This window comes from Macaca fascicularis, chromosome 6 (assembly GCF_037993035.2).
Source record: "Macaca fascicularis isolate 582-1 chromosome 6, T2T-MFA8v1.1".
Classification (NCBI taxonomy): Eukaryota; Metazoa; Chordata; class Mammalia; order Primates; family Cercopithecidae; genus Macaca; species Macaca fascicularis.
The window spans coordinates 59348149-59373607 of NC_088380.1; the positions used below are offsets into that span (position 1 = coordinate 59348149).

General features: G+C 39.5%; 1 protein-coding gene and 1 non-coding gene across 7 annotated transcripts in view; both read right to left on the bottom strand.

Annotated features, from left to right (window-relative positions):
- Nucleotides 1–25459, bottom strand: part of ARL15 (ARF like GTPase 15) — a 440433-nt gene that overhangs the window by 25610 nt on the left and 389364 nt on the right. Inside the window, exon 8 of one of the 6 annotated variants that reach the window (XM_045394756.2) lies at nt 8021–8081. The exons of the other annotated variants lie outside the window; for them this stretch is intronic. Coding sequence (XP_045250691.1) covers nt 8055–8081 — 27 coding nt within the window. The 3' untranslated portion in view covers nt 8021–8054. The remainder of the gene's footprint in view (nt 1–8020; nt 8082–25459) is intronic. 6 annotated transcript variants of the gene reach the window in all.
- Nucleotides 3383–3486, bottom strand: LOC123574234 (U6 spliceosomal RNA). The gene has a single exon (XR_006699123.2). It is a non-coding gene; the product is annotated as a U6 spliceosomal RNA (small nuclear RNA).

A 25459-nucleotide genomic window follows, 5' to 3' on the forward strand; every position in this document is an offset into this window, starting at 1 on the left:
TACACCATTTTCTTTCACTGACTTGATCATCCTCAGATTTTGTTATTTGAGAAAGGTCTCAGAACAAATGCTCCATGGATACTGAGGGACAACTGTAAAGGGTTTGGTACTATCTATAGTTTCAGGCATCCACAGTGGGCCTTGGAATGTATCCTCCGTCAATAAGGGGGGATCCACTTGTATTCAGATTTCAAAATGTTTCTTTTTTGCAACTTTAGGTCATGCTGTTCCTGGGATTCTGTACACTCACTAAATGCACAGGAAGCAATACCATAAACCAGATGACTTCCCTATTTGACAAAAGATCAATGAAAGGATATTCGAGTGTTGACTTTTGAGAAGGGTGTGTAGGATGTATTCAGATTTGATACTGTGACACTGGAGCTAGTCTCAAAATAAGCGCATCTAAACTTGTATTATATACACAAAAGTTGACATCGGATGGAAGATGACATCATTTGAAAAATACATGCTTATCATATCCCATCAAGTTTGGTCCTGTTCAGAACAGGAAAAGTTCCATTCATAGGTGGAGTCTTCAGCTTCTAAATTATTCAGGAGAGTAATAACAATGTTCCCCTCCCTTCCCTCAAGACAGAGCAAACAAACAAACAAGTACACTATAGAAAATCAATTATAATTAGGGGAAAATTGCTCCTGCTTGCCAGCAAAAATAAATATGGCTCCATTGAAAAAATCACTAATATTATACATTGAAGTTTTAGACACATGCTCTGAACAATTAAGAAAATTATTTGAGCACAGAAAAAGGTGTGGAAGAAGCCACATCAAACTGATAACACTGGATAATAACCTTGGGGATTAAGGAGGAAAAAGATGATTAACTTTACATATCTTTATGTATCTCTGAATAATTGGACTTGAAACAATAAGTGACTATAGTTTTTGTATTTTAAAAAAACTAATAAAATAAAAACATACAGGCTGGGCACAGTGGCTCATGCCTGTAATCCCAGCACTTAGGAAGGCCTAGTTGGGCGGATCACCTGAGGTCGGGAATTTGAGACCAGCCTGACCAACATGGAGAAACCCCGTCTCTACTGAAAATACAAAATTAGCTGGGCGTGGTGGTGCATGCCTGTAATGCCAGCTACTTGAGAGGCTGAGGCAGGAGAATCGCTTGAACCTGATAGGCGGAGGCTGTGATGAGCCAAAATCACACCATTACACTCCAGCCTGGGCAACAAGAGCAAAACTCCACCTCAAAAAAAAAAAAAAAAAAAAAAAAAAAGGTGAAATAAAATAAAAACATAAAAACATACACACGAACACAACAAAGAGCAGAAAGAGAATTTAAGGAAATAAAAATACACTGTATTCAGAGACACATCCAAGAGGGTAATCTGGCTCACAGTAGAAGCTTGATAAACATGAGTTGTATGAATGTGAAGCACACAATAGCTGACAATATAAACATTCTCCTCATATAATAGTATCTACTTATGTGACACAGATAAATATAGTTGCTTTTTAACCATCATAGTTAAGAAATATGGATTTTTATCTTATCTAAGCACTTTGGGGATTTAAATTTTAAGTCAATAATAATTTATAAGAGTTTGTTTCTGGAAGGTGGGCAACCTTTCAGGCAGGCCAGAAGACCCGCAGGATTCTTAACTTTCACAATGAAAATCCAACAACTGCCCACAGGGCTGCAATGTTTATATGTGGATTTTCCATAATTAGTGGCACCAGCTCTTCAGGCCTGGACAGGAAATAAAATCTCCAACTCCTTGCTCTTTATCAGACCTCCTGGGAGAAGTAATCTTTAGAGAAGATCATTGAAAGGGCCAGATCATCCATCTTCTTCTATAGGATGTCTAATGATATCCTTGAATGAAGCTCAAGTATATCCTGCTGAAGGCTACCAAATCACTTTATGGCATTTTAATACTAGGGTCTCAGCCTTACTTAATGCTACCTTAAGAAAAGGACACAAGAAATTCAAAACTACGCTTACTATAACAATGTTGTGAATTACTCATCAGATCACCCAATGTCTTCTACAGAAAATGTCTTCTTAGAATTATGCTCGAACAGCTTTTATTTTCCCTGTGGAAAACACACTCTCCTTCTTTTTCATAATGAGAAATAATATGTCACAGATCATGATTCCCCTGCCCTTTCATTTTTCAAAAACCCAGAGCAACAAATAGGAAACTCAATTGGAAAAGTGATTCCACTAACTGGAGTAGGGTTGAGCATTATTATAGTTGCCTTCTCTTTGTTCTGATCTTCTTGTATTTCAATATTTTGTTATTACTATTTTCATGTGAGTCACTTTAAATACTTTGTAGACAGAAGCAGTGGACTATACAGACAAAATAAAAATAAAGTAATATCTCCATCTGGAGTTGAACAATAACATTCAATTATCTCTTCCCTTGGCATAATTGCTTAACAGAATACACCAAGTTTCGCTGAAAGCCACCAATCTCCAATCATTCTTACTATTTTGAGGGCTGCTTACTTTTACCATGGAGCGTGGACTCCAGTTTTATCAGAATTGTCTTGGTATGAGAAGCTTCAACTTAAGTTCACTCATTTAAAAAACTTTAAGAATATCACAGTAAGAAAAAATTCTTCAGTAGGTCAAGTCCCTTACAGCAAAATCCAAGGGACTGTTCAATTGTTTTATTATATAAAATGAATGATGCTTACAACATCATTTTTTCAGAATCTTTCCTTCCTTCCTTCTTTCTTTCCTTTGTCCTTCTCTCCTTCTTTCCTTCTCTCCCTCATTCCTTCCCCCCATGACTGTGATATTTTCAGGTGATAGGATTTGAACTGGACTGTCCAGTTCTTACTGTCTTATAGATCAGATGTTAGATGTCATCTGGCATTTTTTTAATTGTTTGTTTCTCCAAAGTACCTTTGACTTTCTTTTTTTCAATAGGCTTTTGGGGAACAGGTGGTGTTTGGTTACATGAATAAGTTCTCTAGTGGTGATTTCTGAGATTTCGGTGCACCCATCACCTGAGCAGTGTACACTGTACCCAGTGTGTAGTCTTTTATCCCTTACCACCCACCACCCTTTCCTCCAAGTCCCCAAAGTCTAATATGTCATTCTTATGCTTCTGTGTTCTCATAGCTTGGCTCCCACATATGAGTGAGAACATACGGTCATCTGGCATTTTTAATGCCACATGATCAAATCCAACAACACTCTCCAAAATAATCTTTCAGGGTAGTGATGGTGGAATCTAAAAACAGTAAAGTTAAGGTATCTTTAGCCATAGGATTCTGGCCAAACTGTGAGATAAATAAAATCTGCCTTTATTTCTTTTTCACCTTCCTTTCCAAGAATTCCTTCCAGCAATCTGAAGTCTCTATATACCTTACTATGTGTCAGACTTTTTTTTTTTTAATGGAATACTTTATGAATTTGCATGTCATCCTTCTACAGGAGCCACACTAACCTCTGTATCATTTCAATTTTAGTATATGTGTTGCCAAAGTGAGCACCACACACTCTTTTAAGATTAAAAATATATATATTAACTCATTAATCCTCATGTCAGTCCATTGAGGAAAGTACTATTATTATTCCATTTTTCAAAGCTAGGACACCGAAGCTTAGACAGGTTAAAGAATATGTCCAACCTATGGAGGCAAGACACAATGGTGGTGGTCTGGTCCGAGAGCCTGTATACAGTAGAAATATGTGCTTGTTAGCTAGTATGCTGCATACTGAGCTAACAACAAAAAAGTGAGTTTCAATGAAAAACACTGATTAATAACAGGAAGTGAAATCCAACAGTATGTAACTTTAGGTATTTATAGTAGGGTTGGGATGAGATTTGTTGCAATGCCTCCTGAAGTCCCTTACAACTCAGTCCACATCAGCAGCCATTCCTTGAGAGTACTGCAAGTAGAACAAAGCATTTTAAACCACAGAATCCTTTCGATGTTTTTATATTTCTCCACTATAATCCTGCAGCACCCCTCCTCCAAAGGGCAGCACCGAATGAACGGACACATGACACATTGATATGATCAAGGTTGACTGATGGCTTCCCACATATCATGTGGGGTCCCCAAGAGGCTAAAGATTGGTAGAGTATTGTGGAACCCTCAGCGATCTGGATTCAACTTAGCCATTCATTCATTCAACAGATACTCAACAGGAACCTACTGTGTGCCAGATACTCTTCTACAGACTAAAGATAGAGCGGTGAACAAAGCAGAATAAACCCAAACTTCTAGCTACTTACATTCTAGTGAAGAGAGACTAAATAAATGTGATAATGGCATAAAGTACTAGGAAGATGAAGCAGGAAGATGCATGGGAAGTCTACAATTCAAAACAGGGTGGTCAGGCCAGGCATGCTGGCTCACGCCTGTAATCCCAGCACTTTTGGAGGCTGACGCAGGAAGGTCATTTGAGGCTGGACTTCAAGGCCAGACTAGGCAACAGTGAGACCCCGTCTCTACAAAAAATTTTTTAAAAAATTAGCCAGGCATGGTGGCATGCATCTGGAGTCTTAGCTACTTGGGAGGCTGAGGTGGGAGGATTGCTTGCGCCCAAGAGGGCAAGGTTGCAGTGAGCCATGGCTGCACCATTGCATTTCCCCATGGGCAACAGAGTGATATCCTATCTCAACAAAACAAAACAAAGCAGGGTTGTCATCTCTCAATACTCACAGATCCTATCGCCTTAACTTTCTAGCCAAACTGAGTTCAGTCACTCCTTCAACTCACTTTGCCCTTCCCAAATATGAGCTCTTTGTCCAAGACATTTCTTTCTCCTAGAAGGCCCTCTGTCCTGTGTCATGTGAGTGGTAGTTTAGTTAGTTAACTGGACTGAAGCCAAAACTACCTATGTTCCAATCCCCTCTTTATTACTTACTAACTGCTTGACTTTGGGTAAGTCCCTTAACTGCTCTCTAGGCCATAGTTTTCTAATCTGGAAAATGGGTATAATAATAATGACAAGAACAATAATACCTATATCACAAGTTCATTGTGAGGCTCAACTGAATTAGAATATTAAAGTGCTCAGAATAGTACCTGGCACTTCTACTACCATGACCTCAACTAAATTTCTATCTGTGCTTAAGACCCAATTCAAATGCTACTTCTCAATCTCTAATCACAATAGCTGAAGGTGAGATTTTCCTTCTCTGAGATCCTGGAGTCCCTTGCTTTTATCACTCTAATGGCATTTAACCTGTATCATTGCAAGTATTCACGCTATCTTGAATTACAATTATTATATATATGTGAAGTACAACTATTCTATGTGTGTATATATTTATAAACAGCCTCTTCCCTCCTGAAATCACAGCATCTGAGAGTTTAGAATGAACATAAACTTTTCTTCTTCTTCCTATCTCCTCTTCCCTTCTGTGAGTGTTTTAATCAGTTCATTATTTATATATGCCAGAGAGTGGATAGGAAAAGGAAAGGGAAATGAAATTAGCAAGTGCACGGGCCCACACACACACACACACACACACACACACACACACACACACACTTTATAGTTCTGTATTAGTTCATTACATTTAAATCTCCCAATGTTTTTGGTGGTATAGCAGTCTATCCTCCAAAGATTCACAATCTAAATCGTGTAGAAAGCCTTAAGGAAGAAAAAAAAAATTCCTCTCACTTAAACAACTTAAGCCCCAACCCTACTTGAAACTATGCCTTAAAGTGCTTGCTGTCTCCCCAAATATACCATGTATTAATTTTCACACTTCAAGACTGCTACTTATCCACCCGATCCATTCTGGAACCTCCTTCCCTTCCCTTGTCACTTCTCTTGTTTGCTTTCCTCACTTTCCCTTCCCTGAATAATTGACTGCTCCCTCAACCCAAGTGATACATAAACATTCATCCATTCGTTTCCCCTCTTCCCTGCTAGAGTGCAAATTCTTTGGGATGAAGACAGACCTCAAGGCTCAGAGAGCTTTGCCCAAAGCAGACCCTCTCACTCATCTTGGCAAATCCTGCATCTGGAGCAAGGCCTGAAGTGGGGCAGATGCTCAGAGTGTTCACTGAATGGAACTGAATGAGCTGCTAATGAGAATAGACAAAGGAATTTCTTTTCTTTCTTTTCTTTCTCTCCCTCCCTCCCTCCCTCCCTCCCTCCCTCCCTCCCTTCCTTCCTTCCTTCCTTCCTTCCTTCCTTCCTTCCTTCCTTCCTTCCTTCCTCCCTTCCTCCCTCCCTCCCTCCCTCCCTCCCTCCTTCTTCTTCTTTTTCTTCCTTCTTTCTTTCTTTCTTTTTTTTTTTGAGATAGAGTCTTGCTACTTCACTCAGGCTGGATTGCAATGGTGCGATCTCAGCTCACTGCAACCTCCATCTCCTGGTTCAAGCAATTCTCCTGCCTCAGCCTCCCAAGTAGCTGGAATTACAGGCATATGCCAGCATGCCCAGCTAATTTTTGTATTTTTAGTAGAGACAGGGTTTCACCATGTTGGCCAGGCTGTTCTCGAACTCCTGACCTCAAGTGATCAACCCACCTTGGCCTCCCAAAATGCTGGGATTACAGGCGTGAGCCACTGCGTCCAGCAGGTCAGCCAAAGAAATTTCAGTCCCTCATTCCCTCCCTTGTCCTTGCCTTCTGAGCAGAGATGCTGGGCACAGAGCTGACCAAACCAAACTACTGGAGGGAGGAGATACACAAATACTTCCTCAAACAGGCTGGACAGAAGGATCTATAGTTTTTATTAATTCAGTTTGTTGGGGGCTTTATCCCACACAAGGCACTGTGCTGTGAGAGAGAAAGACAAACAAGACCTGATACCGCCCTCAAAGTGAAGGGAAGAAATGTAAAATAAGCATCCCTGTCAAATTTACCCTTTTTCTTTAGAATGATGTTGATCCAAGACAAATAGTCTTAACCAGGGCAATATATATTTTAAATTTCATTGCAGCAAGAAAGAGAAACGACTTGATTTCAAGTTGGTTTTTGATTTGTCAGGTGAATTTAAGTGATTAACCTCTTGGTTCCCAACTTGGCTTCTATTCCAAGGTAGAAATTCTAAAACTTTTTTTTTTTTTTTTTTGAGACAGGGTCTTGCTCTTTCACTCAGGCTGAATTGCAGTGGCATGGTCATGGCTCACTGCAGCCCGGACCTTCTGCCCTCAGGCGATCCTCTCATCTCAGTCTCCTGAGTAACTGGGACTGTAGGCGCAAACTACTGCACCTGGGTTTTAAATTTATTTTTATTTTTTGCAGAGAGACTGTCTTGAACGACTGGGCTCAAGCGATCCTTCTGTCTCAGCCTTCCAAAGTGCTGAGATTACAGGAGTGAAGCACTGCACCTGGCCTGAAATTATAAAACTTACTCATAAAATACCAGACCAGATTTAATTCAGAGAATACCTTAATCTCAATGTGGCTGTGTCCAGGTGAAGAGTCAAAATGTAATACAAAAAAAAAAAAAAAAAAAAAGAAATAGAAAATTAGGTTCCACGATAGACACCAGGGCTTACTTGAGGATGGAGGGTGGGAGGAGGGTGAGACTTGAAGTACCAATTGGGTATGATATTTACTACCTGGGTGACAAAATCATTTGTACACCAAAGCCCAGCGACACACAATTTACTTGCTGCAAGGAAAACAACCTGCACATGTAACCCCCTAAACCTAAAATAAAAGTTGGGGGAAAAGAAAGAAAGAAAGAAAATTAGGTTTCAGAACACAAAGTATTATTATTATTATTTGGAAAGTGCCTACTAAGACAGGGGCAGGAAACATGTTCTTCTAAGGCATCACTACCAAGCCTGCCCAGCAAATACACAGCTAATCTAGAATATTCTGAGAGAAAGATAAGGGTACAGGGAATCTTATATGAAACAAGAAAAAGGCCAGATGATTGATACAGCTTCCAACATAATTTCCCCTAAAGGCTATTAACAACACAAGAAGGCCCAAGGCATTACTCTGAGCAAATTAAGACCTGACAAGTCATGTAGGAAATTCTTTCAAACATCCCAACATTTGATGTTTTACCATTTCATTTTGCTCTGCATATCAAAGAGATGGCTTACCTCTAGCCCAGACCTCTGATATTCAGTAATCACTCTATTCACATTTATATGAAGGAAACCACTACAAAAGAAATACACAAAGCTTCAGTTTACTCTGGATTCAATATCCTAGGGAAAGACAACAGTTTTCATTTTCTTTTCTTGCTGGAGAACAAAAGCATCAGATAGGAAAATCTGTCCTTTTGGAAAAGCACCAGCCATTTGTTCTCTGGAAGGCCCCTGAAAGTAAGCAGATAAGGGAAAGTGGATATCTGGACTTGCCTGAGAAAAGCCTTTTAGGTCCAATTGTAGCAACTTATTTGAGAGCTGCAACTCATTAAGTGTGTCTCTGATATCACTTCAGATATGAAGGTTAGTGAAACATACCAATAGATTGAATCATCAAAAAATTCTCCTAGGAATTTGAACACAGAAGATTTGATGGAGAATTACTCCATTGGCTCAAGTCTGGATGGGCCCCTAGTGGAGATAAGATACAGACACCTTTTCGACAAGGGTTTCATTCTTCAGAAATAGAAGCTCAAATTGAGAACATTCCCTCAATCCCTCCACACTATCATCACAGTTTATTAGGCATCTACATATACTCCGTAGGCACTAACTAAACACATAAAATCTAAAGTGTCTGCCTTCACAGAGCAGACAACTTAAGAAAACAACCCCACCTCCTGCTCCCATTCTGGGGACGACACATCAGAAAACAGATCTCTTTTTACAGATGCGACCAGTTTATTTCCTTAAATCCTTATTGATTCAGGAAACAGTGCTCTTCAAGTCTCTGGCTTGAGAAGAGCAGTTAAGATTAACCTTTTCTGATACTCAAGCTGCTGGATATCTTCTTTGCATTGCCTCTAGAAGGATTTAACATTGCTCTAATCCCTCATTTATCAAACTCCTTCACCAGAGGGGGTGAAGGGGGCTCTTTTGCTCCCTAATTTATGAGTCTGCCAGGAATACATTGGCAATCAAAACTGAAGCTGCATTCCTCAAAACACTTTTTGTAAATAGACACAAGGCAGTATTGTGCTTACACATACTGCATATTCTGAGTTATCTATCTTACACTCAGGCTCAAAGAGGCTCTGAATTTCCCATTCTTAGAAATCATATGACATATGCAATAAGAGCATATGGCCATGAGATAGCTGAGGCTTCAATCTGTACCACAGCCAAGAACACTAGATGCCCAAGTGTATAACTACTAATGAATTAAGAAATAATGCAGATAAGTTGTCGAGAGAAGGAAAATATAGAAAACCAATTTAGAAAAAGCAGATTTTATTTATTTATTTATTTAGACAGGGTCTCACTCTGTTGCCCAGGCTGGAGCGCAGTGATGTGATGATAGTTCACTGCAAATTTGACATCCTGGGCTGAAGCAATACTCCTGTCTCAGCCTCCTGAGTAGCTGGGACAACAAATATGCACCACCATGCCTGGCTAATTTATTTATTTATTTATTTTTTGTAGAGATGGGGGTTCTCACTATGTTGCCTAAGCTGTCATGCACTCCTGGGCTTAAGTGATCCTTCCACCTTGGCTTCCCCAAGTGCTAGGATTACAGGTGTAAGTCACTGCTGCCAGCCGGAAATCAAACATTATAAAGGTATCTGGCAATTGGGTAATAATCTAAAAATATTTACATAAATGTGATAATGAGAGATGAGAGTGATTTAGATTTGGGGGGACATGGAAAATAAAGCTTCTCAAACTCAGCAGAATTTCAACAATTATCCAACATTGACAGGCTTAAAAAACACAAATAGGGACTGCACACTAATAAATATGAAGCTCCTAAAATCTAGTTTTAAGGTAATGCCACACAGACCATTGACAGTTAGCAAACGAAATGAAAGAGTCTGACAGTTAGTAAATGAAATAAAAGAGTCTGAGGATCTGGAAGAAAAAGAGATGACATTTTGAAACATATCTTGTAATTTGGTGAGGTTGACAGTAAAAAAAAACAAAAACAAAAAAAACTGCATTCTTTTTGAAGGTCCATTAAACTTGAAAAGTAACAACACAAATCTACAGTCTAATTACACAATTAAAATTAGTACAAGGAGATATACAATTATTTTTTAACTTCTGGCTTTCTACTGGACTTTTTGTTTCCTCCACTGGTTTTGTCTTTCATTGGGAAGGAAAAATTCAGTGGTTTATCTTATAAACACCAGGTGCAAGTGAGCATTCACTGGGCAACTGTACAGGACATAATACACCCCTCATAACACCTCCCTATCAAGGCTTTTGTTATAGATCACTGCCAATCTCTGTGAAAACAGGAACCATATTGCAAAGATCAGTAGTCATACAGTTTTCCTTAACAAATTCAAATACTACATCGTAAGTCTAAGAGGTGTGTGCCAAAGGTGTTATCCAATATACTGAGTAGTAAATAGCAAAGCCCTCCCCATCAGATTTTCTCAACTTGGAAGGAATCAGGGAAGCCATTGAAATGAATGCAGAATTGTTTGCAGAACCGTAAATATTCATGGTAGAATCTACAAATGTAACACCAGCTACCCCTTGTAAAATTATCTGTGCTCCTGCCAAGGGAACTCACACTCCAGTGGAGTGCAGAGGAGTATAAATACATTTACCTTTCTTATGAAGACAAGAAAAAAGATCAACGTAGTGCTTTCTATAAACAATAATACAAGTGGGAAGAAAGTGATTGAGGGAAACAAAACAGGATGGGAAAGGAAAAAAAAGGTTTGAGTATGCCTGTGTGTGCACTTGGAATAAACAGCTCCGATTAAGGCGAAAGACCTGCAGCAGCTGCTGCCATGGTCTATTTCTATTGAATGGCAACAGGGAGGGAACAAGGGGTGGCAGACGGAGCTAACCTTTATTGAGCACCTACTATTCCATGCTGGGTCCTGGAATACTATGTGTTTGGATCAGCCCACTTGCTTCTCATGGCAACCAGGGACACTGATGTTTGAGTTGTCGCTTTTGTTCCTTTTATCAGAGCTGTGCAACTTGAACTAGAAAGATCACTGTCCTGCCATTTTCTAATCATGTAATCTTCAACTGATGAGACAGTAAATGTCTTTAACTTCCTAATTTTTTTTTAAAATAAGGGAATAACAGCTGTCTTTGAAGGGTTTGGGTATAGATTGGGCACAAATGTAGGTAAAGTATTTAGCACGGTGACTGCCCAGAGTAGGTGCTCAAAAATTGGTAGTTTTATGAATAAAATTTATAACTACTTAATAGAAAGCTGTAATTTGTGAATAACATTTTTTAAAAAATGAAAGTCTCATGCTAAAGCCCTGAACAATCCTTCCTTCCCATAAGTACCTTCATAACTTTTGGGGGTCTATGTTACCCAAATTATTATTTTATTTTTGGTAGAGTAGCACAATTTTAGAAACTTTCCCCCCATATATGTAGGATTGGCAGGTAATTGAAGACATGATGAAAGGGTCTCACACTATGTTTTTCATTCTTGGTTTCAACTTGGTGTATATCTTTCTTGGTTGCCTCTCATAATATATGTTCTTGTCATTTTGTTAATAAATAGCTCTTCAACACAAAGTGAGTACTTTTATGGGTTCCGGATAATTTGTACAGTCATTGAGCAACTGCCAAGCCTGGTGCTTCCGGAATTTTTTAAAAAATGTATCTGCCAGCAGGTGCGGTGGTTCATGCCTGCAATCACAGCACTTTGGGAAGGCTGAGGAGGGAGGATCCCTTGAGCCCAGGAGTTTGAGACCAGCCTGGGCAACATAGTAAGACTGTCTCTATTTAAAAAAAAAAAAAAAAAAGGAGCTGCCTACTTACGACATGCCAGGCACTGTGGTAAGTGCCTTAGATAACTGTGGTAGAAATTGCTAGTGCACAGCAATATCCATGTCTTCCTCTTCTTCTACAGCAAAAAGCTACACTACACTTCACAGCTTCTGCCAGGGTTGGCTGTGGCCAGGTGACTGAGTCCTGGGAGTGGGGGCACAACTGATGTGCACAACCTCCAGGCCTGGCTCAAACTAAACTTTTGTGATGTCCCCTTTTTGTGTGCACAGTCCTTCTCTCCCTTTTCATAAGTGGTTGAATAAAGTAGCCCCAAGGACCTAGAGGAGAGCAGAACAAGATAGAAGACATCAGGGTCCTTGAATAACTACAAGGAGCAGAGTGACCCCACTGACCATATTGGACTGTGAGGTGACTTACGGTGGCAAGCCATCGAGATTGTAGGCTTTATAGCAACTGTATTACTCTAATACAGAAACGTTTTGTCACTTAATTCTCATTACGGCTCTGTCAGGTAACGTATTCACCTGTATTTAACTCATATAGGAACAGAGGCTCAGAAAGGTAAGTCACTTGTTCAAGAGCAAGCAGCTAACAGGTGAAGAAACTGACACTCTGCGCTTGCTCAGTGAAACTTCAGGACCCATGCTCTCACTCATGGTAGTCTACTGTCCCCCCAGTAGCTACTGTAACTATGGAAGTACAAAAACCTATGTGATGGCCATTTCCCCTTTTAACCTTGAACTTACGTTTCAGTAATAGAAACATTTTATTTTCCCATTAATTATAATGAAGAGTAGCAAAAATTAACAAGAACTAATTTTTGTAGATGATTTCACTCAGTGAGTGACAGAATAATGCGTATAAAATACTAAAAGCACAAGGCAGGCGGATCACTTGAGGTCAGGAGTTCAAGACCAGCCTGGCCAACATGGCGAAACCGGTCTCTACTAAAAACACAAAAATTAGCTGGGCGTGGTGGAGGGTGCCAGTAGTCCCAGCTACTTGGAAGGCTGAGGTGGGGGGATTGCTTGAACTCAGGAGGCAGAGACTGCAGTGAACTGAGATTGCGCCACTGCACTCCAGCCTGGGCAACCGAGAGAGACCCTGTCTCAAAACAAAACAAAACAAAAAATCATTAAAAGAAGACTGCTCTGACTAAAGCAAGGCTGGAGTTACCAGGAATGAGCAGTTTGACAATCACTACGTGCCATCACATTGCTTCTCAACCCTGAGCTATTCAGATTTCTTTCCTTTTTAAAACAAAAAAAATGTCTAATTCAGTTCTAGAATTCAGTTTTGCAGACATACCAGAGCTATACACCGAAAGTTAATGTACACCTTGAAAGCAGTATGTACCTTAGCGACAAGGTAAATCCATCAATATCTGCTCATCAAACTACTTCCTGTTTTACTTAACTTGTAGAGTAGCACCATGTGTTTTGTCAGTTAATTATTGACCTTCAGCTGGCAGCCACTTGGTAATGAAAAGACTGTCTTCTGGTATGCCTTAGTTTGTATTTCTGGTATGGCCATCTCAGCTTCCATTTTCTCCTTTAAGTCTGAAGTTTATATTCAGCTCTGTTTAGTTCAATTAACATTCACTGTTCCCTTGCCTGTGTTTAGTAACGAGGACACAAACGAGGTTTAGGCCTGGTCTCTGCCCTAGGACCAGGAGAAGAATCCAATAGTTCACCATAAAAAGATCACTGTTCCAGTTCAAATAGTCCTTGCATGTCTTATTTTTTAAATGACAATGACTATTAGCTTTGAGGCATCATTCTTGAATGTCCCCTAACTTTCTGTGTAGATAATGTTTAGTACAAGGGGAACATTTAAGATATTAAAGATGGGGTATGTTATGGACACTAACAAACCAGAATGAATGTTGGTGGCAGCGCTGTAGTGCAGTTCTAGAGGCTCTCTACCAAGCCAGGAGTTACTGCTTTGGTTGTGGAATTGTGGAGCAGCCCAAGAGGTCCCAGAGGGGAGGAAACGGGTGGCATTCAAATGGATGGGCTAGCTAGTACGTCAATATCTTAACAAGTAGTACATCTGTAGTGATGCACATTGATGGAATATTGCTTGACTTGTGAACACCAACTCCATAGGAAAAGGACAGCCACTTTTCCATCTGTGCTGACAACTGAGCTGTGTAGATCCTGAACCAGAAACACAAGAGGAAAACAATCTGAAAACTGTCTATTCCCTTGAGCACTTTCACTTCCCTTTATGAGCATTTCAAGTAGAGCAACACTCCATAAATGCTGCTGACTGACTGACTGACATTTATTGAATAACCAGTGTATACAGAATATGTTCTGAGAAACTTCTACAGAAAATACCAGTGACCTATACATGCTCTCATTTATTTTGATGATTTTTAAAAAGTGGCCTTTTTGAGGCGAGTCTATATACCCTAAAGAAGTCTTCTCAAGAGACAGGGAACTTCAAACTCAGGGCAAGCAAGTTTTGGAAAGTGACTGCCCCTTCATCATTCGGGCCCCGGTCTTCGACGGCTGCCACTGGTAACGGTCAGCCAGGACGGAACTCCTGAAACTCAAAACAAACAATCACCTCCCACACCTGAAACAAGGACCTTTTGCCTCTCCAACTTGAAACACAAGTTTGTATTCGTGGTCTGATTTTTGAAGACCATAAAACTTTATTTACATCTGCATAAAATATGATGCAGCTGCTTCTGAGGGGCAGGCTGTTCCCTGTCCTCACCCCATTGTCCCCTTCTTGGTGAAAGGCTACTTGGTAAAATGATCTTTGAGTACTAGAGATGAATTATACATCCTGTATAATTGCTGGATGTCATCGGATGCACAAATATAGTAGGTTGTCAAGTGCACAAAGCTTTCTCAAATAAGAATGATTTACCTAAAGGCATCTCCTTTACTAGTAACCTAAACTGATTCTTTTCAACCTAAATGAAATTCTTTCAGTTCTGGTATATTCTTGAGCATGTCAAAATAAAAATCTCATAATATTTAAAAAACTTATCAAGTTTTATTTTTAAGCAATGTATTTTTAAAAACTTCATTATTTTTCAGACCAGGTAAACACTGTAAAGTTAAAAGACTTACAACAACTTGTAATTAAAGCTTAAGATCTGATTTGAAAAACCACTGAAGGAAAATTTTCAATTAGAAAGCAGAACGTTGAAGATAAATGAGACATGACTATAAGTTCTCTTCCTGGCGTTAGACTATGAGTTAGACTATGACTTTCAGGAAAAGGAGGTAATAAAAGTGTCGGGAGAAAGGTATTTGTCTCACATTGTGTCAGATTTCCGAAGGCCCATGAGCACCTTGAGAAGTAACAGCTGGGAGGAGCAGACTGAGAGCTTTAGCAGCTTTTGGAAAGTTGCCATTATGTCTCCTTCGCTTTCTTAAAAAGCATTCATTTGGTGTTGTCTTTTACTTTTATTAGCTTAACAAATTTTAGCAGATTGTCACACAAGCCACATTATGGGAGATATTCCCAATTTTGTTGATTACTTTTCAAGCCTTTCTTAGTGTTACTTTAATTATTCTAAACAGCACTTGAAAACTGTTTAGATAAATTGAAAATAAGATTCATTCCAAAGAACTGATATGGAAAAGATCTTAGAGTCAGAATTTTTGAGCCAGAAGGGCTCAAAAATCACCTAGTTCAACCTCTCATTTCACAGCTAAGGAGACTGAAAATGACTAAAGCCAAAGTTGGCTAGGAGGGTTGAGGGCATGAACCTAGACTCCTAACATTTAGTCCAATTTTCTTTCTACTCAGTGCCAGTTCCACACTGTTTTTCATTTTTCCTTCTCACTCAAAGGCTGCTCACCGGAACTCCCCCTGTCCCTCCTCCCAACTCTGGGCAGCAACCAAACTGTCTTTGGCCTAACAAGGGTGCACAGGGACTTTGGTTCTCTCCCAAGAAGGAGGTATATGCATTCATTTGGCTCTCTCCTTTTTATAGCTCCTGCTCTTTCTTTCAATTCGTATCAAATACAATGTAATTTGGGAGCCCCAAATACCTCAATCAATATTTATAAATTTACAGAGAAGGTAAGGAATTACATTAAATTAGAAACTGTTAAGTTACACATATTAGACACAATAAAGAATTCAACTCCTTCAAAAAGTGCTTATAAGCGTCTTTTAGCATTTTCACAGAAGTCTCCTTCTACTGCCTTTAATAAAATCTGTTTCCTCCCAAGCTTCAGTTTTCAAGATAAAAAAAATTCTTTATTTGTCCTATATTGCAGATACTTCAACATTTTTCTTGAATTTTAATTTGTTTGTTCTTATGCTAATTCCTAACTTGGGACATCTAAAAACCTACAGTTTCATAATTCTATTTTTATTATATATATATACTTTTTTTGAGATGGGGTCTCGCTGTGTCACCGACGCTGGAGTGCAGTGGTGCAATCATGGCTCACTGCAGCCTCAATGTCCAAGCTCAGCTGATCCTCTCACCTTAGCCTCCCATGTAGCTGGGACCACAGCTGCATGCCACCATGCCTGGCTACTTTTTTTATTATTTATAGAGACGGGGTCTTGCTATGTTGCTCAAGCTGGTCCTGAACTCCTGGACTGAACTGCCTTGATGTCCCAAAGTGCTGGGATCATAGGCATGAGCCACTGTACCTGGCCTTTCATACATTAAGTGAGGTTTGGGGAAGGGTACAATGGCTCATGCCTGTAATCTCAGTGCTTTGGGAGGCCAAGGCGGGAGGATTGCTTGAGGTCAGGAGTTTGAGACCTGCTTGGGCAATATAGCAAGACTCATCTGTACTATACACACACACACAGACACACACACACACACACACACACACACACACACACACACACACATATATATATTTTTAACTGGGCATGGTGGCATGTGCCTGTAGTCTTAGCTACTCTGGAGGCTGAGGCATGAAGATTGCTGAAGCTGAGAAATTCGAGGTTGCAGTGAGCTCTGATCATACCACTGCACTCCAGGCTGGGTGACAGACAAAAACCTTGTCTTTAAAAAAACAAAAATAAAAGCCAAAAAACCTTTGTTTTTAAGCAGTGAAATCTGTTTTTCAAATGATATCTTACAAAGAATTTAAATATGTGTTGTAAATATAGGAGGAATTCTCTGACTGAAACAAGGGTTAGGGTCTACCAATTATATATTGTTATGAACCTCTATGTCCTTTGTCTTGTCTTGTCTTGTCTAGTCTTTCTTTCTTTCTTTCTTTCTTTCTTTCTTTCTTTCTTTCTTTCTTTCTTTCTTTCTTTCTTTCTTTCTTTCTTTCTTTCTTCTTTCTCTTTCTTTCTTTTCTTTCTTTCTCTTTTCTTTCTTTCTTTCTTTCTTTCTTTCTTTCTTTCTTTCTTTCTTTCTTTCTTTCTTTCTTTCTTTCTTTCTTTCCCTTTTTCCTTTCCCTTCCTTCCTTCCTTCCTTCCTTCTTTCTTTTTTGCTAACTATACACTGAAATAAAGAAAGACATTTTAAAAACATCTAAAGAAGATACATCATCACAATCCAAGTATCTTACTGTATCAGGCAAACAGAAACCACTCCAGTTATTCCAAGCTAAGGAATGTAATACAGAAAACTGGTTACACAGGTGACAGAAGTACTAAGAGTCTCAACCAAGATAATAAAGTCATCTAGAGATTGCAGGAAGCCACTAATGCCCACAGGGCTGCAGGGATGTGGGGAGGAGGTGTCTTTACTAGATCATAGAAGTCAGGGCCCTCTGGTGAGACCTGGGACCATGGCACAGGGACTTTGGTTCTCTCCCAAGGAGGAGGCATATGCATTCATTTGGCTCTTTCCTTTTGATAGCTGCTGCTCTTTCTTTCAGTTCTTATCAAATACAAGGTAATTTGGGAGCCCCAAATACCTCAATCAATATTTATAAATTTACAGAAAAGGGAAGGAATTACATTCAAATGAGAAATGCCCAGTGGAATCTGGGACCATGGAAGAAAGGGCTGTCTAGTGGGAAGATGAAACCATGGAGGACATGCAGCCACAGTGGGAAAAAGTCCCCCACTCCAGCCACTTCATCCAAAGCACAGACAGGTAACAATATCTCTCATTTCTCCCATACTTGTCCTTCTTCCCCTCAAAATTCTGTCTGTGCCTCCCTGGCCAGAGCAAATCAGAAGCACAATGGTCAGGGAGCCTGGGCAATGCAGTTGATGGGAGAAGGGAAAGGAATTGACATGATAGCAAATTGACAGTGATTGGCTTCCCCTTCTTCAAACTGTTCTACACCAATCAAAAAAACCATTCAGCTGAAACCGATATCCAATCTTACAGAAATCCTTCTGCCACCTAGCTTCATGAGAATGATTCTCTGCCATCCATGCTCTTCTTTCCTTCTACTTTGGTTCACTAGAAGATACTATTCTGTATGGACCTATGGAATAGGTTTCCAAAGGAAGTTATTCAATGGGCCAGGAAAACCCCCCACAAAATTCAGCAGAACGAGAATACAACATGCCTCAAGGTAAAGACCTCACAAGTTGAACTATTTGGTTATACCTTCAGTCACCAAGACCTTTTTTTTAAAAAAAAATAAAGTCCAAAAGCCTCTCCAGCCCCAATATCTTCCTCCATTTTAATTTTATTTTTATTGTGGTAAAATATATATAACATAAAATTGACCATTTCAACTATTTTGTAGGTGTAAAATTCAGTGGCATTAAGTACACTCACATTGTTGTGCAACCATTTCCACCCTGCATTTAATTGTTAATTTTCTAACTTGCAGTAAGGGCGTGAATAGGAACTCAACACAGCAAAGATGGTCAGAATTCCTCAAATTTCTAAATCCTTCTCTTTTGATAACTTCATCAGCTTCATGTTTCTGAAGAATGGAGCCTTGACATTACCTATATTGCATGTCTGTCCATCTGACTCCTGCCCAGCTCTGTGCCTTGCCAAGTCACAAATGAGGATGGACAGATACACACACACACACACACACACACACACACACACACACACATGCACTGCCCTTACTTTTTCACCCTTCAGCTAAAAACTCTCTTTCATAAGTGGTTATTCATTTGGCTCTGTTATTTCCTGCTTAAGCACCTGCCCTGGGTCCCAATTCACCTCCTCTACAATCACCTCTTGAAGCCTTTGGAATAAAGTTTCCCTAGGTCTGCATCAAATTTCCTTCCCTAATTTTTGGCACCGTCCATATCAACTCAGTGCAGCCCTGTAAGTACTGATCACACACGTACTATGTATATGTCTAGGACCATGTTCTGTTTTCTGAAAAATGGTATGGACAAGGAGCTTAGGGTCTTGGTAGCTGTGTTTGAGACTTCAAAAATAACATAAAAAATTGAGGATGAAGGATTAAGTATAGTGAGGTGAAAACTGAGCATCACTGAATCAAAAATGTATTATTTGAACGAGGGCTGCAGCAACTCACGGCAGTCTGTAGGGAAGTGGTCTCTGAACTCCCAACAGGCTGGGTTCAAAGTCTGACTTTGCCCTTTACTAACTCTGTGACCCTCGATGTTCCTTTCCCTTAACCACCCTGAGCTTCATCTTCCCCACCTGTAAAATGGTGCTAATAATAACATGTATCTTTAAGGCTATTGTGTGGACTAGGTGAGAGGTAAGGAATTTATTTAGCTTAGTGCCTGGCAGGTAGGAGGTACTGCATAAATGTCAGTGAATATTATTGACTTCCACCCTCATTCTCAGCACAGAGCCAGACTGATGGTAACTAACATTACTGGAGTCTTCATGGAGGAGATAGGATTTGAGATGGACTTTTGATTAGAGTTCAGATTTGGATAGCTGACTTTGAATGCCAGAAAAGTTTCCTGGAGAAGGGTATGATTTACGGTTGCTTAGGTAGTTTAGATATTAAATGAGGGTAGGATTTTAGGATTAGCACTTGGATTATTTTTTTTTTTAACTGCAAAGTAAATGTAGGCATTTTGGTAGAAAATCAGTGTCACTGTTCTAGCCATGATCTTTCTAAAAGGATCCTTCAGCTCCTCAGATCTTTCTTTTTACTTCCAATTCTCCAACCTTGCTATGAAGTGTAGATAAAGGATTAAAATTCAGCAGATCGCTTCAGGTTAAAGAGAGGAAGAGGCTTTGCCAAATACCCTTTATAAGTGTGAGGCATAAATTGAGACTCCATTCTGAGAACTTTTACAAACAAATAGAGCCAGGTACCCAAATTCTACTAATTATATTGATATTCATTCGTAATCATTCCCCCTCCCCTAATGTTCATTCATATGAATCCCCCCGCCCTCAAGTATATGGACATATTTATGGGATAAACTTGAAAAAAAATTAACAAGGACATTGTTATTCCAGGAAGTGGCTGTCGGGTGATTGGTTCAAGAATATTATACAATGCTCAGCAGAGCTCCCACAGAGCTTCTGTGCTGTCTCTTCTCTCACTTCCAGGTGTTTATACCACATAAAACTCACTGCGTTAACCAACGCCGATTCCACATTCAGCATGAAATGATTTCCTACTGTGAAAATGGTGTCATCCAAACACCCACAATAGCTTGGAGGTCTGCTTTAAGACTAATGAATTTGCCAGTTTGTATAGGGCCCACGTATTTATACTTTAGCAAAAGCACTATAATCTTGTTTCTGAAATTTTGTTCTTTTCTTCTAAAACAGAAATACAGAGAACTAAAGAAAGATAATCCTTAAAGTTTTTACAAAGTTAGAGGGAAATGATTCCATTAGTTTCACTTATCAAGGCCATCTAACTCTTTGTTTAGATAAGCATTCCAGATAGAAAATAAGTTCCAAAAAAAAAAAAGAATACATAAAAGCATGCAGATTGGTTAGATAGAAGGGAAAAGGGACAGACGGAGGAAATGAGGGTAAATATTATTTTTCCCTCAATGGGAGTATTTTAAAGCTAAATGCCCTGTCCTGAAAAGTCAAGAGTTATGTGAAGTATTGGTGGTTATAGTTACTTGAGAAAAGTACAACCTGAATATGCATTTCTCTTATGGGTCAAACAGAAGTCACGATAACTGTGTGTCCTTTACACTACTCCAAGACTGTTATTTAAAGATGAGCATAGTGAAAACTATAATACCCTATCACTTGTCCACTACCCATGTATGCTAGCAAATAATAATTATAAATATTTTTACCAATGAACTGAATCAGAAATAGGTAACAATTTTAAAAGTAGCTTTTCTGCTATTGTGCAAGATTAATGCCCTTCTATTACATTTAGTTCCAAAAAGATAATTCTCTTATCTGACAGCATTATAAAAGCAAAGTATTTCATGCATGGCAGTGTTGAGGAACTTGGTCATGGGGGACAGGGTGAAAGGTCCAGTGGACTACCATAAATATGTGGGTCACACCATCAGGGTAGATATACCTGCTAATCTGGCTCCTCAAAGTCCCCCCTACAAGGCAATGGTGTGCCAGAATGCAAATGGGAAATAAAGGTACAGGAAAGCTTGGACTCTTCTATTGCAGAAAAGGAAAGAAAGCCAAGGATGAGAGTTTAGTGTGGGCACACTTGCTGCTAACCTGAAGTGCTCGCTTTACTTATGCTCTCTTCTTAGGAGGGGCTGATCATTTATTAAAGGTTCTTTTTATATTAAACACTAATGAGAAGCCAAATAATTCATAGGGAGTTTCATATTAAGGCTCAATGATATTAAATACCCAGAGAGCCTTGCATAAACAAAGATGGATTACCAGCAATGCTCAAAGTAAAATTTTTATATGATAATAACCAATAAAACATTTTCATAATAAATCTAAAAATCACATACCCACACAAGTTGCTTCTTCCCATCCGATATATACTGTGATTGGCCACCAGGGAGGGGAATTGAAGAGACAGACACACCTTTTATTATTTCATCTCTTAAATGTTACCTAAAGACCTCCATCTTAACCAAGCAGCCTATGGCTTCTCCTCCTGTTACTAAAAACCTGCCAACATTTCTTGGTCACCTGAGAGCGTATCATCGGGGCAGCTTGAATTTGGTCTCACCAAATAGTCTGAGAAGGAAAGGGTCACTTGAAAGAGATGAAATTTCCCATCCATGGATAAACCTTTCTGCATATAATGTAACTTTCAATAAGCCTGATAAATACTCTGTAAAAATAGACATCACTTCTCCTAGGTGTAAGAGAGAGATTTATTAGAAAGGGGCAGAGGTATTGTTTTGGGATTAGAGATCATTTCAAAGTGAAGTCAGTACAGAACACACTCTAGGTTGCCTAACGCTCCAGGGGAAATATTTTCAGAGGTCGATTAATGCACATGCTGACTAGAGAGGACATTCCTATGAACAGGAAGCTAAGGAAGAAACCACTGTTTCCTCTACATTATCCAGCATCAGATCTCTGGACACTGTTAACTCAAGTGGATTCCCTAGGGAAAAGATGCAGATTGGTAGAGGGAATTAAGCTGTATATATACCAATTTAATTTCATGAAATCAGTTTGAAATAGAAGTAGTTTAGCTAACTGGAAAGACTGTGTTACAGATTCTCTGAGGAATTCTGGGCACTGGATTCACCTTCCATGATTTTATTTATTTTTTATCTATAAAGGATTCCTAAGAATACATGATAATGTTCTTAATTCAGTCAAGGGAAAGGTTAAATTAATGCCTTCATCAATCATAAATGGTGGTTATAAATAATCTCAGAATTAAATCCTTATCAACACAAATGTATAAAGTAAGCTTTATTTGGTCTACAAAGAGGAAGAAAAGAGTAACGATAGCTATATAGTATTCATGTATGCTGTTAGCAAACAGCATATGTATTATTATGAAAAAATGTAGGGAAAAAAAATCTCCTCAATTTCATCTTTCCTCCAACCAGGGTTGCTGCTCCTAGCCCAATAGGCCACATGCTGCATGATACAGGGGCTATTTATACCAATTATTGTCTAAATGATATTCTTACCACTTAGAAAAGATGTACATAGGACACAACCAGTTTGTTACCATTTAAAGCAAATTACTGGGCTGGGTGCGGTGGCTCAAGCCTGTAATCCCAGCACTTTGGGAGGCCAAGATGGGTGGATCACGAGGTCAGGAGATCGAGACCATCCTGGCTAACACGGTGAAACCCCGTCTCTACTAAATAATACAAAAAACTAGCCGGGCGAGGTGGTGGGCGCCTGTAGTCCCAGCTACTCGGAAGGCTGAGGCAGGAGAATGGCGTGAACCCGGGAGGCGGAGCTTGCAGTGAGCTGAGATCCGGCCACTGCACTCCAGCCTGGGCGACAGAGCCAGACTCCTTCTCAAAAAAAAAAAGCTAATTACTGTCATTTTATTTTCCTGAAAGATTTAAGGAAAAATTAAGTAATTTAATCCCATCAAGGTAGACGGTGTGCCTGATGCGGTCCCTTACAAATCGTTAGAAAGCTGGCTTTTCTTTGTTACTATCACATTTAAGCTTCAAGAAGAGTCTCAGTGTTAGGCAGGCATGACCAAATTGTTATCTTCCTCCTAAAGGAAGCCACAGAAGTCAACACCTTTATTAGTGCCAATCCTACCTCTTTCATCTTTGGCACCTTTACTTTCTTTCACCATTTACCATAGGAATAATATAAAAAATTATGTACCTTTTCCCACATAGTACATTGCTACTTTCTCAACAGCACAAATACTCAACTAAAACCAAACAAAATGAGAATAAGTAGGGGTCAGATATTTCATTTCTTCTTATGTTAGCCCACAAGCCTCTCTTTGTCTCAACTCCAGTAAGTAGGTTTTGTTTGTGTTTGCTTTTTTCAATAACGGTCTTTCAAGTAAGCCTGTAGGCTAGAGGTTTGGGCTAGGGACCTATATATCATCTGTATTCCCTGCCCATCCGGCACAGTAGTTATTTAATTCAAAAAGTACTTGAGGATAGGCCAGGCCTACCCTAAATCAGTTACTGGCCTTAGGCTGCCACTCACATTTATGATTATTTCACATAATGCACAGTTTCTAGAAATTAGTTCACACCTTGCTGGGTCTGAAAACTTAATATTGTAAACTGGCAATTTGTATTAACTCGATAAACTAAGAAGGGACAGCCTCAGTGCCCACATATTGCTATATTACAGAAAAATCATAGCCGCAAGTGTTTTCAAACAAATTTAAACCTTATAAGGAAGGGAACTTCCGCTTATTAAGAGAGAATCAGGATAAAGGATGCAGAAAACATATGCTTTTGGGGAAGGTGAGAGAAGGCAGTAGAAAACTAAACTTAAAAAGTTTTGGGTACAAATTCCCCCCAGGGAGTGTAAACCAAACGGAACCGAGCAACGCCCACCAGCCCCTAGCCCTGCCAACAGCTCCCCCTTCATAGGAGAGCCTTGCCAGTGGTTTTTTACCTCTGGCACAAAGACCAGTTACAAAATGGACCTACTATTCCCAATCCCAGGCTTTCTAAATGACAAATAAGCAAGGAAGAAAAAAACCTTCTAAGCGGATCACCATCTGGGTTGAGGAATGAATTTACGCCAATGAATTGGTACTATGAAATTATAAACATTCTGGAAGACTCCGTGCCTTGATCAAGAGTACTGGGTGAAAGCCAAATTTGGAAACAGAAAGCAGGATAAAGTCAATGTTTGTGGTCTTTATCATTCACTGCTATATTGGTTATAGGTAACACTGGACACAGTGTCAGTGTGAAGTTAATGAAGCCTCTGAGATCTGAGCAAGTGGCTGGCATTAGCAAAGCAGGCCACAGGGAACAGAGATTTGCAAATGGAGGTTAAATGTGAGATCCTCAAAGACGAAGGCGCTCAAGGAATTGCAGGGGAAAATGTAGAAGAGCTGGGGCAAAGGACAATTAAAGCCCCAATAATCTCCTTTCTCGTAATCCCCGTCATCTCTCAAATGTCTCCAAATTTACTGGGCACAATAGGGCTTATTTGAAAGAAATCATATAAGCATGAAAATATAAGACCATAGTTATCACAGAGTCAACACTTTAGTTTATAACAAAAATAAAATGAAAAGCTTTTATTTAGAATAGGACAAAGCATCTCTGCAGTTCTCTTATGACATTATTTCTTGAGACAAACCTTAGAGCCTCCCCACAAAACAACAACCCTACCCAACTGTGCTTCATGCTCTCCAAGAATCTTCCAAGGTCAGGGCAAGGGGGTATAGGTAGCATTACTCTCTAAGAGAAGAGATTAATCAAATCTCGAAGGAAAAAAGACACAGGACATAGGGAAGGTATAGTTTGAATAGCGTTCTTTCACAGATCTCAACCACCGGAGAAAGGTTTTCTATTATCAGTAAAGATGGAGGGCTGGGCGCGGTGGCTCATGTCTGTAATCCTAGAGCTTTGGGAGGCCAAGGTGGGCAGATAACAAGGTCAGGAGATCGAGACCATCCTGCGTAACACAGTGAAACCCTGTCTCTACTAAAACAAAACAAAACAAACAAACAAAAAAAAACACAAAAAAACAAAAATTATCTGGGTGTGGTGGCGCATGCCTGTGATCCCAGCTACTAGGGAGGCTGAGGCAGGAGAATCGCTTGAACCAGGAGGTGGAGGTTGCAGTGAGCTGAGATTGTGTCACTGTACTCCAGCCTGGCAACAAAGCTAGACTCTGTCTCAAAATAAATAAATAAATAAATAAAAATAAAAATAAAAATAAAAATAAAAATAAAAGATGAAGAAAAAGGCCAGCTGCTCTGGCTCACGCCTGTAATC